The following is a 15,591-nucleotide window of genomic DNA, read 5'->3' on the forward strand; positions in this document are numbered from 1 at the left end:
GGATGGATGGATGGATGGATGGATGGATGGATGGATGGATGGATGGATGGATGGATGGATGGATGGATGGATGGATGGATGGATAGATGGAAGGATGGATGGAAATCAGGCATACAAAAGGACTTTTTTTTCCGCTCTCTCTCACACAGACACTGACAACCAATGGTCAATTGTGTGGCGATGTGAGACATGTACAAACTAGTCCATTATTCGTGTCAAACATCCCCTTTTCACTTTTCTTTCTTGAATAACTCAGAGGTATTTTGATGTGATGAACTAAATGACAACGACGACTACGGATGCTTTTTTGGGGGGAATGCAAGATTTTAGAAAGGTGGTCATGGAACCTGGAAACAAAGTTGTTTGAAATTTTAGGTCTTGCTAACAGCGGCTCTAATTGACTTCCTTTTTTTCAAAAGCTGTTTTCCGTGCAATGTCATGCATCTATTGTTGTATGTTTTGTAACATTTAATAGTTACGGTGTGCTCCAAGCTGTCCGGATCCTGAATTCCCTCCCCTCTGTTCTTTTGCGCTATGATCTGGCTGTCTGCTATTAGCGCGCTTGCTCCATTTTGCTGCTCTTATTTGTCTGTTTATTGATTTATTGTTTATTTATTTGGGTTATTTGCTTCTTACTTATTCGTTGCTCTTGTCTGTTGGTTTTTACTCTTTGTGCTATTTGATGTGAGTGTCGTGTACTGTGTCTAGTCACCGTGGGACGGTGGGAAACGTCATTTCCATCTCTTTGTGTGCCTGGCATGTGAAGAAATTGACAATCAAGCGGACTTTGACTTTTGACTTTATTGTGAAAGGAGTTAAGTACTTCCGTTACTTTGCTTTTATTACTTCTTCAAACCGGAATTGATTCTTTGCGACACTGTTTGGAATCGTAGTTTTCACCACCCGGTAGCGGAATAGCGTTGAACTATTCATTGATCGTCAAGTAGCCACAGCAGCTGAGGAGGCGTCCAAAAATGTAGTTAATGCTATTTTAAACTGGAAGTTACGACCACATTTCGTATAGCAGATAGCTCTTCTTCGAAGCCACGTTAGCTGCAGAGCTAACCAGAGCTAACAGGGCTTTCGGTCGGGAGCTAAAGGCGGTGGAATGACCTGAGAAAACAAGCCAGGAGAGCAGTAAAGGTTTGACATTTCAATGTGTGTGTGTTTGTTTTGTTTTTACAGTCTGTAGTGATGCGGGGGCACAGCTAGTAACGTCACGGAAAGCTGCATTATGTCACACGATGACCAAATTGTTGTAGTTCATTGTACAGATGAGCGGATTAGCCATGTAAAGAACGACGAACATGGATGTAATTTAACAATTTGCTCTTGTGGCCTTGTCGACTTCACTTAATGCTTTTTCAATGTAAAAAATTACATTTGAAGGCAGTGTAATCATATGACGTTCGTTAAAAAGAACACACTAAAGAAAATGCATGTTGGCGATATGAGAGGGACGTGGTGGTCAGAAGACAACAAAAGAATATGCACTGTGCCCTTTTTATGCTGACTTTCGGTGCAAGAGCAGAGCCTGAACTCAGTGTGAGAGTGCCCATAAAACGCTGTGAGCCGCTTTCTGTCTTTTTCCGCTATCCAGGATGCTTCACCTACCATACAGCAACCTGGACCGGGATCGCCCCCTCTTCCAGCTTCCCTTTACCATCTTTGTCACAGGGATGCTTCTTCTCCCTGTGACGGGCCTCATTGTGTCCCTCTTCATTTCTATCATATACCACTTTGAAGATGCCAACTACACACATTGTCACGTAAGTCTCCACCAAAGCTACCGCCGGTCCCATTGTGTACTGAGTTTTCCCAAACTATTGAGTCGTTTCAGGTGTCCAACTACCTCCCATCGATCAGCGCCGCCATCAGTCGCGTGCCGGAGCTCTACATCTGGCGCTTCTGCATCGGAATGCATTCAGCGCCGCGGTTCCTGTTGGCCGCCACCTATTTCAATTTCTACCGCGGCCGTTTTGCCAACAAGTTTCCAGAGCTGCTCCTGAGCTGGCTGGCGCTGGCATGCAACCTGACTGAAAACTGTGCCCTGCTGCTGCTCACCTATGTGGCGTCCACAGAGATCTACAGTGAGCAAAATACCTTTTAGCACACCAGCACGATAAGTGGCTCAAGTTCAGCGCGAAAAGGCCTGAAGGTGCTCGTTAAATTAACAGGATGATTTTTTGTTTTGTTTTTAACTCCTGTTATTCAAAGTGCATCCCCAGTGTTATGCACTTCTTCCGCTTACAGCCTCGGAGCAGGATCGAAAAGCGCAGCTTTTGTCACGACTTTTCTGACCTCTTCGGGACTGGCGAATTCCTGATGAGACCCCCCCCCCCACCACCACCACCACCACCACACACACACACAATTTGTGTGCATTATATCTGGATTTTCTCTCTGCAGCTGTTCACAAAGGGGGCTTCCTTACGTTCATTGTGAGCTCACAACTCTACATGCTGATCTCGTGCAGGTTGTGGTACGTGATCAAGAGTCACTGCATGAACAAACAGGTAGGTTTTCCTCAATAAGGGGAAGCGGCGGGCAGCCTTCTTCCATGCTTTGGTGATGAGTCAACTAGTTGTTTCTGTGCCAGGAGATGATTTCATACAGGTGGAAGGTGCGCCTTCTCCTCTGCAACTTGGGCTGCTGTGTGGCTGCCGCCTACTTCTTCAGACGGCACAACAAGCACTGCGAGGCCGGAGGTGAGCCTAACCACGCCGTGGCTTTTCAAGACGTGGGCCAAACCTGTATGTTTGACGGTGCTGTTGCGCAATATTGGCAAACGTCACTTTTCAAAGCCTAGTGCGGCAGAAAGCGAGCGATTGTGACAACTTGGCGTTGTGTGACGCCGCGTCCTCTGCTGTCCCCAGTCTACACGCTGTTTGCTCTCTTCGAGTACCTGGTGGTGTTCTCCAACATGGCCTTCCACACTACATCGATCTTGGACTTTGGTAAAGAATCTGTAATGGTGACCGTGCTGCCCGAAGACAAACGATACTGACAACTACGGGACCCACTTTACGACTGCACACCCAAAAACATTATCGCAAGTCTTTAGTTTAGTTGACACGTATAGCAACAATTTTGACTTACAATCAGCCAAGGCGGCATTCGCAGTGACAGTGCGGTTGAGCTTAGGCGCTAATAGCTAGCCCTAGCCAATTGAAAATTAAGGATGTTGCCCAGTGAATCTGATACCATATAAAATGACGCTATGAAGTATTTCATGCCAAATTCGGATGTATTTTATACGCGGTCTGTGTTCATGCTGTCAAGATGCTTTTCATTGCAGCAACAACTCAAGCTAAATGTGGTGTTAACTCCTCCTCGCACCAATGAGGACACAATAATGACTTTGCTTCTTTGTTGTCTTCTTGTTGTTGTTGTTGTTGTTGACTCTCCATGGCTTTGTATTGGCTCAGAGGGCAAAATGCGGATAGAGAGAGAGGAAAACGAGAAAAGGCAAGAAGAAACAGGTGAGAACAATCAGGAGACCATGGACAAGCGAGAACATATATTGAACCTTTAAAATCTGCTTCGGCCCACCACACATGGACGGGCAGCTTCTAGTGTAGGACGTTTGGAGGCCTCGTTTGTTTGATGTCTTCTTTTGAAGGTTTTTAACGACTTTCTTATGAAACATTGAAATACTTGTTAAAGGAGATAGTTCCACGGAGAGAGCAGGATGGAGAGACGAGGGACACACAGGGTGCAAGACCTGGAAAGAGGCAGGTGAGAAAAGGGCAGCGCTTGTTTGTAAATCTGTCCAAACAGAATGGCATATGATGTCCACATTCCATTTCATGGATGCTTGTGTCGTGAAGGGAGAAGAGAAGAGCAGGCAAAGTTTTGAAGGTAGCGGCAGGCCAGAGAGGTACACCGTATTGAAAGAAGTTTTTTTATTTGTATGTTTTGATGAAAACGATATTCCCATATCAGTAAAAAAAAAAAAAAAAATCATGCTTTTCAAGTTTGCAGTTGTCTTCCCCATTTGTAGCAGTCAGTTGAATATTTTACATGTACTGACTCTGACACTTTGGAAAGGGCCGTTCTCAAACAGCTTTTACTCATTTCACACGGCTGAGCAATTGCTTTTGGGATTTATTGTGAACCTTAAAGAGGGATGGAGACCCTGCATGACGAACAAATCAATATTTATTATCAGGGGCATTCTCGGCCTGATTAGTATGGCAGGTCGTAGCTTCCGCTAACGACGTCTTGCGAGCAAGACGAAGAAAGAGTCTGCAGTGGGGAAGAGGAAGCGCTGGCTGCCCCGCCTCTGAGGACGTAGGAAAATTCACGGCATCTCCACTCTTCGACGGCCTCTTCTGATTTTTTCCCAACCCGTGAGATTCTATTCGATGTGGCATTTCATTTAAACTTCATTTAGACTTTGATGACATTTTCTTCACATTTTTCACCCTCATCGTGGTGGATTTTTTTCTCGCCATTTTTTCAACGGGGGCTTTACTGTTGTAAATTTATTTTCAACCTCCCCACCTGGAACTTCGAATCAAAAAGCCGCTTTTAGACAGTTGTGATCTCATCACTTGAGGTGAGTAAGATCCCCATTTAAAAAAAAATATATATATATTCCATTTTTAAAAAGTCAAATCAACTCTCAAGCTTGACTGAGCCCTGTTTTTTCTTTTTTGGCTTTGTTCTCAGAGCAGCACACAAAGCTTCTTGGTGACGGCAGGCTCCGGGTTGAGGAAGGCCCTGACTGCCTCAGCGAACACGTCCTTGATGCCTTCCTGGTTGAGGGCGGAGCACTCCAGGTAACGCACGGCTTGGATCTGGCGAGCCAGCGTGACGCCCTGGTGATGAGTGACGGGTGCCTGATCCTGCTCCTTCAGCTTCCTCTGGGTGTTGGCGTCGTTTCGGAGGTCGCTCTTGGTGCCCACCAGGAGGACGGGCACCCCAGGACAGTGGTGTGACACCTGAGGAAAGGGCGAGACGAGGTAAGAGCAAGAGCTTTCAATCATGACGGATGGGACTCTTTACCTCGGGGTGCCATTTGTGTTTGACGTTCTCGTAGGAGGCTGGGCTTGAGATGGAGAAGCAAATGATGAAGACGTTGGTCTGCGGGTAAGACAATGTCCTCAGACGGTCGTACTCCTCCTGGCCCGCCGTGTCCCACAGGTTCAGACTGATGATCCTGTCGTCCACTGTAACCTGAATGCACCGCCAGCACACAGTGAGTACAGTGGTGTTTTAAGTTTAATTTGTTTCAGAAAAAAAACCCTCGGCAGGATCCTCGAGGGTGCGTGGGAGTTCGCCCAACCAGTCCACATGTGCTTTGTGGACTTGGAGAAGGCGTTCGACCGTGTCCCTCTGGAGGGTGCTTCGGGAGTACGGGGTGCCGAGCCAACTGACAAGGGCGGTTCGGTCCCTGTATCACCGATGCCAGAGTTTGGTCCGCATTTCCGGCAGTAAGTCGGATTCGTTCCCAGTGAGGGTTGGACTCCGCCAAGGCTGCCCTGGACAGAATTTCTAGGCGCAGCCGAGGCGTTGAGGGGGTCCGGTTTGGGGACCTCAGCATCGCGTCACTGCTTTTTGCAGATGACGTGGTGCTGTTGGCTTCTTCAGTCCGTGAGTGTGAAGCGGTCGGGATGAGGGTCAGCACCTCCAAATCCGAGTCCACGGTCCTCGGTCGGAAAAGGGTGAAATGCCCTCTCCGGATCGGGGATGAGATCCTGCCCCAAGTGGAGGAGTTCAAGTATCTTGGGGTCTTGTTCACGAGTGAGGGCAGGATGGAGCGTGAGATCGACAGGCGGATCGCTGCAGCGTCGGCAGTAATGCGGACTCTGTACCAGTCCGTCGTGGTGAAGAGAGAGCTGAGCCAAATGGCAAAGCTCTCAGAGATTTACCGGTCGATCTACGCTCCTACCCTCACCTATGGTCACGAGCTATGGGTCGTGACCGAAAGAACGAGGTCCAGGATACAAGCGGCTGAAATGAGTTTCCTCCGCAGGATGTCCGGGCTCTCCCTTAGAGATAGGGTGAGAAGCTCGGTCATCCGGGAGAGACTCGGAGTAGAGCCGCTGCTCCTCCACGTTGAGAGGAGCCAGATGAGGTGGCTCGGGCATCTCATCAGGATGCCTCCTGGACGCCTCCCCGGGGAGGTGTTCCGGGCATGTCCCACCGGTAGGAGACCCCGGGGACGACCCAGGACGCGTCTCTCGGCTGGCCTGGGAACGCCTTGGGATCCCCCGGGATGAGCTGGAGGAAGTGGCTGGGGAGAGGGAGGTCTGGGAGTCCCTCCTAAAGCTGCTGCCCCCGCGACCCGACCCCGGATAAGCGGAAGAAGATGAAGGTGAAAAAACGTGCAGGAAATTAATATTGCTCTTTATTAGAACTCAACGGGATGTAAGAAGCGTATTGGCCAGAATATAAGACGGTGTTTTTTTGCATTGAAATAAGACTGAAAAAGTGGGGGTCGTCTTACATTCGGGGTCTAGACATTATACCCATTCACAACACTAGATGACCAGATATCTTTAAAGCGAATGCTGATCTTAACCCAAAGTTGTCATGAAGAATCCAAATAAAAATAGCGGTAGCACTAAGAAGAAAAATAAAAAATGGCGGTAAGAAAATAAGAGAAGAGATAACAGAAAATGGAAAAACCAGAAGCCATTCCTTTACAAATGTGATTGCACTTTAGTTTACATATTTAAATGTTCAGATATTAAGATGTAATAGACCGTTTTGGCATGATTTGAATGAGTCAAAATAACATGCTTTTTCTCTGGAATATATTGTTGATATCATTTGTTTTAGATGTACTGTAATTGTTTTCTGTATCAAAATTTGATTTGGTGTTCCAAAAGTCTTTTTTCAAACTTGAGTCTTGAAAAAGAGGGGGTGGTCTTATATTCGGGCCAATACATCTTGCTCCAGTGTTTGTGCTGAACAATTCGGCGCCTAAATAGTTTTCAAACGGTGACTCTCAATGCTAACACTTAGCACGTGAATGGCGTTTTCCTTGTTAAGCATTCCTTGAGGCAACGTTTTTCAAACATAACGTATCATTCTCTTTTTTACGTTTGCTTTGGTATTCAGCTTGAGCCGAGAGTGCTGTGAAGCCGCCGGGATCCTAGCGAGACATTTCTATCCATCCGTGACATTTAAGCACCTGGCTGCTGTAGTTGTCAAAAACGGTGGGGATGTACTCTTTGGGAAAGGCTCCAGTGGTGTAGGAGATGAGGAGGCAGGTCTTCCCCACAGCGCCGTCGCCCACCACCACGCACTTGACTGTCTGCATGATCGCACCAATCTGCAACACATACAGGAGCCCCACTCCGGTTTGGTTTTCTATTGTATAGAAAGCCACATTCAAAACCAGATGAATGGAGGCCCTAGCTCCAAAAGTCGAGAAATACAAGTTAACTTTAAATTTAGACCCTTAAGACGTACTTTACCTTTCAGCCCGTTTGGATTCAATTAATTGTTCAAAGACTCATTGTGTCCCATCGTCTCGCTCCTGAGAAAAGACGAGTTTGTCTGTCAGTCAATGGAAAAAAAGTCAGGATGCAATAAAGCTAATACAGTGGTACCTTGAGATACAAGTAACCCGACATGTTAGTTGGAAATAGTATCGAGATCCTCGCGCTTGGTTCTCCGCATAGTTGCCGTGCAGAAAAAGTGGATCATGTTATTCCAGTGAACGCGGCGCTAAAGAATGAAATACAAAGTATGAGAATACGGTTCAGCCCAGACTCCAGGGATGTGAGCCCGCCCTCGTCACTGGTGGCCAGCCGATTGCAGGGCGCGCACATCGACCTATGGACGCCCAGCGGACAGTGGAAGAAAGGTGTCGAAATGTCATGTTGAAACCAAACGTTAAACCCCCCCAAAAAGGGAAGCTTTTATGAAGCAAAAAAAACTTGTGGCACTCTCGTGTTGAAACCAAGACCGCACGTTTGGAATGACTGAAATGGCCCCTGCAGCGCAAAAACGTTTCCGCAACAATTTGTATAAAACATGGCGGCAAAACAGAGGAAAGAGGAAGTATTGTGAATTTGAGAGAAAGAAGGGCGAATATCAGTCAAGTGCAGTAGCTCTAAGTGACCGATGAGCAAGTTCGCAAATAAGTCACGCGTCGGAATTTTCTTTGGTATGAATTCTATGTCGTATAACCGCGCTAGAAATGGACGACAATAGTCTCAACGCTTCTTTCACGTGCTTTTCTATCGATTTCACATTCCAACCGAAATCCGTGTGTCTGCCAAAGATGACAGATTACAGTGTGTTTTCGCAAAATCAAGGCTACCATCAAAACATTTCATGGATCAACATAATAGTGTTCAATGTAAATGATACAACTGCGAGATGAAAGTGCCATATAAACTTGCGTGAATGTTTCTATGAGACTGGAATTGAGAATATATATTTTTTTCGGCGAAATCGCACTTGAATCTATTTGACATGTTCCTCATTTCTCTTGTGTGGCCAGGGCGAACGACCAAGTGCGCAATATTGTGTCATGATCATCTATCTTGATTTTAGTCGAGCTGCCTAAGGATCATCTCAAACTCTCTGTCAAGTTAACGTTTGCCTCTGCTGTCAATGTCATGACATGAGAGGCACACACACACACACACACACACACACACACACACACACACACACACACACACACACACACACACACACACACACACACACACACACACACACACACACACACACACAGAATGAAAAGGCTTCTCACCCGTCCGAAGTCCTGTCCGATTAGAGCCGCTCTTTCCGCTCACTCCGACTCGCTCGGATGGTTGCGTGAGTGTGGACGGGTGGAGCGTGAAAGCAGCAGCAGAGGCAGCAAGAAGAGGAAGTTCACTGTTGTCCGCTCGCTCCGTGTTGTGTGCGTGTGTGGACTGCTATTCTTGTCTTTGGTGAAGAGTTTGAGCAGCCCACTTTGGGACTCGAGTCCGTTGTCACTTAGTGTTTGAAAACAGTTTGGAAGAAATGCAACTGGACTTTACTCAGCTACTAATTATTTGGTGTGTCACTAGAGGGCGCCTGTGTAACACGCAAATCATTGGACTATGTTGGTAAGGTTCTCAGATGAATCTCAATACATGTGCGTATGCATTTACTAAGATGAACTAAAATGCAGGTTTCATGTGTCAGGTTTATATTTCTGTCCAAATATTTGTTTCTAAGTTTCATCTCATTTATTTATTTGACCGGTACTTGCAGTTGGTTTCTCTCTGCGGCTTCTGTCTTTGACCGTTAGGGGGCAAACCTCAACTACCGACTTGAATTTGAATGATGTGTGTGGAGATAAGCAGTGCAAAAGATTCCTGTTTCAACTCCTTTTATGGACAAAGGGAGACGGAGAGCTTACTTTCGAGTCTGTCCCATGCTCGCACGCACACTCACGCACAATGGGATGAATGCTCCAGACTTGTAGTTGTTCCGTTTCAATGGCGTATTCAGCTGCTCAGCTGATCCCGTGTCAGTCATTTGTTGGTCAAATGCCAGTGACACGATTCCCTCTCTGGTGCGTGGCTGGTTCTCACACAGTTCGAATGAGGTCACAGCACCACCTGCTGTGCATGTGTGTCTATATACACGTGCATGCATTTCATCTTCTAATGCGGATGCGGATGCGGATGAACCTGATGAACGATCGCCTCCATTGTTTTTGTGAGGCTGCAAAAGGCCCAGGAGGATCAGCGCTGTGTTCGGGTGGAGGAGGAACTGAGAAATGAGATTGACGCAGCCAAGCGGGAAGCCTGCCGGCTTCGCGAGCTTCGCCAGCTTCGCCAGCTTCGCAAGGGCACCGAGAATGAAATGAGTCGCCAGAAATACGCCGAGCGAGAGCTGGAGCAGGTTGAGGAGAGCTAGCGGGCCGCGGCTGTCTTAACAAAACGTAACTTGCCAAGACCTGCGCCCCGCAGGTGAGGAAGGCGCTGAAAAAGGCTGAGAGGGAGCTGGAGTCGCGGGCTTACTGGTCACCGCTGGTCACCGCTGGTCACCGCCGGACACCCTGCAGACGTGGCTGCAGCTGACGCACGAGATCGAAGTTCAGTACTACAACGTCAAGAAGCAAAGTGCCGAGAGGCAGCTACTGCAAGCCAGAGAGGGGGTGAGTGAGCACTCGAGCGCTCAATCGAGAAGTGGGCCAACTGCCTGCCACTGTTGCAGGCCGAGAAGATCAAGAAGAAAAGGAGTTCGCTTTTTGGAACCTGGCTCACAGCTCCTCATTAGACGACGTGGACCACAAGATCCTCTCTGCCAAGTTAGTGGCCCCCAATCTTTCCGCCCAGTAACGGGAAGCATCCGTCCAAATGTGGGTCCCGTAGACAGGCCCTGGCCGATGTGACTGGTGCACTGCGAGAGAAGCTGCGGCGCTGGCAAAACATTGAGTCACTCACTGACGGGTTTCTGCCTGGTTACCAACCCGGGCCTAGGAAGCCCTTCATTTGGACCCGTGCGACGCCACAGCACAGGAGGAGTCCTGTCCGATGATCTGGACGATATGGATGAGGACATCCTGTCATCCGGCACGCTGAAATGTGAGTTGCGTTTTCACTTTTGCCGGCAATTGATTTCAGAACGTTTCGGAGCTCTTTAATGGGTCAATATTGGCCTTTTTTAAAATGATCCGTTTTTGTCACAACTAGCAACAATTAAGTCCAAGCTAGTGTGCGTTGAAAACTGTTGAGGTGCCCCGCTTTGCTTCCGATCGGCTCCCTTCATACAGATGCGGCACGGCAGATGGACCGACGAGCGAGCGACGTCTGGCCACTGAGCGGTTTTGCAGACAACCCGTTGCCATGGAAGCTCTCCGGTTGGCCCCTTTCTTTTGACTTTTTCTCCTTTTTGTGAGCAAGACATCAATGATTCGCTGCTCTTGTATTTGCCAGCTCAGAGGATGGGAGACTCGGCCACGATGTTCAGCTCTCAGAGGTCGGTTGCGGGGAAGTGTCACTCATCGGCAGGAAGGGCGCGGCCCAGTCGGCAGCCCCAGCAGGGGGGGCCGCAGAAATCCATGTGGAAGTGTCAGTGATACCGAGCGTATACCTTCTTCTCCCACAGGGGCATTGTGGATTGCTCTGACTCGGAGTCGCCCCTTCCGCACGCTGGCGGCGAATCCCGAGACCCGCGTGGCTCCAAGACACTTTTCTTGTCTGGGAGGAGGCCTGGAGAAAAGGTCAAGCCTCGGGGAGCTAAGGACCGTCCCCGCCGCCATCCCTGCCTTCTCCCACTCCACGCACTGGCTGTGCATCACGGCCGACACTGCCAACAGACCCGTCCTCTTCTCGGGTGTTTGCGCAGCTCTCAGGTGGAGCCCCGCCCGCCAAGGACGGGGGCGAGGCTTCGGGGGGTGGCCGTCGCAGAAATGCCTTCGATAAAATCTTCAAGAAGAAATGACATGAGTGAAACCAAACCGTCTGCAACTGTTGGTGGCAAAGCTGGACCTTCGGCTCACCCAAAATGAATACATGCCATCAACGCAATTGCTTTTCTGCTTGTGTCACTCTTGTGATGACACCTGAAGGCAGCACGCGGAGGTACGGACACGCTCGTTAAAGCATAATCAGGTCGCGCGTGGATGGCAGAGGCCGGATGTGAAGTCGACCGAATGACCCCAAGTGATTCAAGGATTCATTATGTCAAGAAAAGAGCTTGTTGAGAATAGTCATTCCTCTCTTATCCGCTTTTTTCAGTGTTTTAAAACGTCGGTTAACATGCTGTGCACAGTATTAATAAATAATGGGAGTGCAAGGACCACCAAGACACCAGTGTATCAGTTCATATGTAACATTATTTACACAATCAGTATAAATCTGTTCGAACGCGTTCAAGTTCAATGCAAGCCAGCAGCACATAGAGTGAAAAACAGACAAGCTACTGTCACACGATTAGTTCTGCTGAGCACATTTTGAGAATGGTGGTTAGCCGACGCAAGCGGGACAGATCCTTTCAGGGCGGAAGCGAGGGAGTACAAAGGAGAACCGAAAGAAGACGTCGGCTCGGTGACTCCACTTCCTTTCGAGGTGGAGACATCGCTCGGAGTTGCGGGCTTCCTCTTCACAACAAGCGCATCTTGAATACTTCCCTTGTGTTCCGTCTCTCCGAGCATGCTCAGACTAAGTCATTGCCAGATGTTTGGGCTTCATACTCGAATGGAAGATGGCGGCATATTTGCACAACACATCGAGCGTCATCCTCAAAAGTTTTGCCGCTAACTGGATGCATAAGCGCTTTCCTATCTGAAATGGGTCAAGATAATTGTGGGATGAATGCATGAATGAATCTGACAAATGATCAACATGTGACAGAACATGAGCCGCGGCCGACCAGCGCGTATCAGTAGTTTTCTATTTTTAACCCCCCACCGGCCTGTTCGGCCCGTCTTGCACATCGCCGACCCACATATGAGCAGGCGTGCGTCGCCGCCGGCGAGATGGAGGTAAAATTCTTCTGTTACGTGCGCCTGCTTTGTTTGGATGAGAATGTGTGGGAATCAAGTTCCGCCAGGCATTTTGTTTAGACGCCTGCTTTATTTTGCAAGTGAGTGCAAAGAATTTGAATTGGTGAAGCGCTTCGGCCTTGGCACTTCACCTTGTCGTGACCGTAAAAGCACCGTCGAGTGCTTCCATCGTAGACATGGCCTTTAGTTTCCTTTGTCGACCCGCAATGATCGCCACAATCGCAGATTTCAGCTGAACTCAATCAGCGCAATGTGACGAAATAGCGGGCTGCGGAGCTGACTAACTTCCTGTGAGCGCCACACGAGACGCGCGCCTCGTGTTTGACACACTCGAGATGCCACAAAAGTAGTTGCTCTATTCTTACCGGCTTTCTTCGCCTTGTTTCAACACCCCCCCCCCCCCTCTCTCTCTCTTTCTCTCTCTCTCTATCTCCCCCAAAACAGACGATAACGACGGCGTACAAATCGGTGATTGAGCGAATCGGCTGCTGAACTTTCAGTTTTTGCAAAGGCAAGAAAAAATGGAAGAAGGACACGGGCGAGAAAAGGAGGTACAGACTTAAGCTCTTTCAATTATTTTCAATTCTCTTTGACTTACAAACTTCAAAATGAAAAGACAAAGCTAATCAACAATCATTGCGGTATGTGAGAAAAGGCTTTTGACATTGTTAGCGTCGAACGAGTCTGCGCTGTACTCACACTCCTTGCTTTTCTAGCTGTAACGCTGCTGTCAGCCACCAGGGGACGTCTGTGCGGCTAAAGTGGCTTTATGGAAACACTTGCGCGCTGTGTGAAATTAGAATGAATTTGTTCAAATCGGACCCAGGGAAGCATCAGAAAACAGCAACCTCTCCAAAAAAATGTCAACATGTACATTTTGAGTCCTCAAAGTTGTAAACTAGACGTCAGGAATCGTTCACGTAGAAAGAGGAAATGGTCGACCGGTTGAGGGTTTTTTCACTTTTCCCTTTTGCTGTCTGATTACAAACTGAGTGCATGCCATGCGATCATGTCGTTGCTCAATGTGACCCCACAAAAATAGAAGATGAAGCTGTGCGATAATTTCGTTATCCCTTGAAGGTTGGCAATGTGAGAGAGACCTTGGACTGCAGTTGACACGTATCAACCGCACGTTGACAGCTGTGTGTCCAAAATGTGTCAATCTGATTCCAACTTGGTTGATTGTCCCTCAGGACACGGCGTCAGTGCCGTCACCGCCCTCGCGGCCCTCTGTGGCTGAACTTGCCGGAAGGTTCAAAGTTTCGTCTCCTCCCATCGCCAGCGAGACAGTGAGTTTGGGTTTGTCAGCCATCCAGCCTGGTTGTACTTTTTCAAATTTGAGTTTTTGGGAGGAGTTTAGTTGTATTTCACGTTCAAGTGCTATTGCGTTTCAATTTAAAGACGCGTTTGTTATAAAGTGCAATTTTCAATTTACTCGAGTGGAGTAACTAGACCATTAAGTCGTGTATGTTTTCTCCAAATATTACATAAAGTATGCATATAGATTTTATATAGGACCAGTATTGTATTGTTTGATACTTTTTTTCCTTGTTTTTAATAAACACTTGGGCCGAGTCGCTTGAGGGGAATTTGGCAGCACCCGGAGCAGTTTGTGTGCGAGTATGTTTTTTGTTGTTGTCTTTTTTTGTGTCAAAAGTTTGAGAACTACTTTCACACTTGAAACATCTGTCAGGAAGCAGCGGTCAGACGTCGAGCCCCTCGCTCTTTACAACTGCCCAAAAGCCATGAAGATGAGCAGGAGGTGATTAAAGTGTAGGCTCCATGTGAAAATCGTGTGACTATCAAACAAATGTTTCCATTTGTCAGAGAGCTTCGGGCGTGACTTCACCTGTCAAAGACAAGAGGAACTCTGCCCTGATTGAGAAGCTTCAGGTGGGTCTGCGCTCTCATTCTGTGTGGCTATGACATCATGGCACTTCCTCCCCCAGGCCAACCTTGCTCTCTCCCCCGCTGCCCTGCTGCCTTTGCCCATGAGCCCTAGCTTCAGGCTGCCGCCGCCGCCGCTCATCACAGGGAGCCCCTCGTCCGTGCCGACGTCTCCCGGCCCCGATTCTACACCTCTGGCCAATGAGGAGGAGGGACCGGCGTCATTTGAAGCCCCTCCCGCAGCGGCGGCAGAGGGATGCCTTTTGAACGTCGGCAAGGTCGGCTGGATTTTTCTCCATCGCTCCTTGTCAATCAAAGTCATTGAATAGGTTTTGCACAATTGTCCTTTAGAGCCGAGCGCGCCACTCTATCAGGCGACGCCCTCCTTCTCGCCGCCGTGGGCGGTCCGGTAGTGGAGAGGAAGTGGGCGCGGCCACAGAGGAGCTGGACACCGCCAAAAGCCAATCGAACCGTAACACGACCCCGGGAGCGGCTGATGTTTTTGCTCATGACGACGGGAATCGTTCCAAGGAGGGCAGTGAGAGGCAGGTTGATAGAGAGGAGGAGAACCGGGAAAAAACGCAATGAGACAGAGTTGACGACGGACAGCTTTTCCAAACGCGCGCAACTGAACTCTTTTCCTCTTTGAACACTGATCGCAATGTTTCCATTTTGAGCCTCGTCCCTGCTTCTGTCAAGAGATTTGTGTTCAAAAACATCCACTTGAATAATTCATCATCAAAAGAAAGCGTGAATCACCCGCCACCCGACTTAGTGACGTCAGCGGCAGGCATTCCGCTATTGCCGTGTCCTTGAACGTCTTCAGCTGACAAGAGGATTTCCCCCAAGTTGGCACCCTTCACACAGTTGCGTCGCCCTTAACCCCCCCCCACCCAGGTGCATTTCAGGAAAGGACCAAAAGGGGAAACCTTGCCACCCATGGGTTTAATCTCATTGCCATATGCACTCTGATCTAACACGGTGCCTACAAATAAACACACAAGTAAACATTCACTTGTGAGGTCAAAGGTCTACCAGAGTGGATATTTGCTCACTAATCATGTCTTTCAAAGGGAGGATGAGGCCTTCAACCTCTCTGTCGGCCTAATCGTGACATTTGCGTTAACTAGACGGGCGAGAAACGCTCTCCGCTCAAAGTATTGAAACAGCGGGGTCGGTCTATTAGTCTCAGGCGTACTTTGTCATATGATGATGGCTTTCTGGTAGAGAGTCTACAGCAGGGGGTCACC

At 48.5% G+C, this 15,591-nt stretch overlaps 3 protein-coding genes and 1 pseudogene across 7 annotated transcripts; 3 read left to right on the plus strand and 1 right to left on the minus strand.

Moving 5' to 3' along the window:
- The first annotated feature begins 30 nt into the window (after positions 1–30).
- Positions 31–4,525, plus strand: LOC147043639 (acyltransferase PGAP2-like). Of its 3 annotated transcripts, XM_085935648.1 has the most exons (9): positions 31–1,158; positions 1,601–1,769; positions 1,841–2,090; positions 2,410–2,516; positions 2,600–2,708; positions 2,877–2,957; positions 3,429–3,482; positions 3,667–3,738; positions 3,831–4,002. In XM_085935648.1, coding segments are annotated over exons 1-9 (873 nt in total). In that variant the 5' UTR covers positions 31–1,156; the 3' UTR covers positions 3,860–4,002. The 3 variants fall into 3 exon arrangements, with proteins under 3 accessions (XP_085791774.1, XP_085791773.1, XP_085791775.1); XM_085935647.1 differs by having other exon boundaries at positions 3,667–4,525; XM_085935649.1 differs by lacking the exon at positions 3,831–4,002 and having other exon boundaries at positions 33–1,158; positions 2,877–3,818.
- Positions 3,887–9,630, minus strand: LOC147043640 (rho-related GTP-binding protein RhoG-like). Of its 2 annotated transcripts, XM_085935659.1 has the most exons (7): positions 9,359–9,630; positions 8,723–8,948; positions 7,566–7,683; positions 7,431–7,492; positions 7,145–7,285; positions 5,011–5,181; positions 3,887–4,946 (listed from the first exon to the last, which is right to left on the minus strand). In XM_085935659.1, exons 5-7 carry the CDS (start codon positions 7,271–7,273, stop codon positions 4,671–4,673), a joined length of 576 nt encoding a protein of 191 aa, XP_085791785.1. In that variant the 5' UTR covers positions 7,274–7,285; positions 7,431–7,492; positions 7,566–7,683; positions 8,723–8,948; positions 9,359–9,630; the 3' UTR covers positions 3,887–4,670. The 2 variants fall into 2 exon arrangements, with proteins under 2 accessions (XP_085791785.1, XP_085791786.1); XM_085935660.1 differs by lacking the exon at positions 7,566–7,683 and having other exon boundaries at positions 8,723–9,629.
- Positions 8,977–11,757, plus strand: LOC147043641 (stromal interaction molecule 1-like; annotated as a pseudogene). Its single transcript, XR_015068640.1, has 8 exons — positions 8,977–9,062; positions 9,666–9,846; positions 9,915–10,102; positions 10,162–10,255; positions 10,320–10,532; positions 10,721–10,807; positions 10,884–10,926; positions 11,056–11,757. The product of XR_015068640.1 is annotated as a stromal interaction molecule 1-like (transcript).
- A 1,056-nt stretch (positions 11,758–12,813) lies between these two features.
- LOC147043642 (capZ-interacting protein-like) lies at positions 12,814–14,929 on the plus strand. Its single transcript, XM_085935650.1, has 6 exons — positions 12,814–13,005; positions 13,648–13,743; positions 14,148–14,216; positions 14,282–14,347; positions 14,404–14,619; positions 14,693–14,929. The coding sequence occupies exons 1-6, from the start codon at positions 12,976–12,978 to the stop codon at positions 14,927–14,929; spliced, it is 714 nt and encodes a 237-aa protein (XP_085791776.1). The 5' UTR covers positions 12,814–12,975.
- The last annotated feature ends 662 nt before the right edge of the window (positions 14,930–15,591 follow it).

This window comes from Syngnathus leptorhynchus, chromosome 17, assembly GCF_054491065.1.
Source record: "Syngnathus leptorhynchus isolate UIUO chromosome 17, UIUO_Slep, whole genome shotgun sequence".
In the NCBI taxonomy this organism is placed as follows: domain Eukaryota; kingdom Metazoa; phylum Chordata; class Actinopteri; order Syngnathiformes; family Syngnathidae; genus Syngnathus; species Syngnathus leptorhynchus.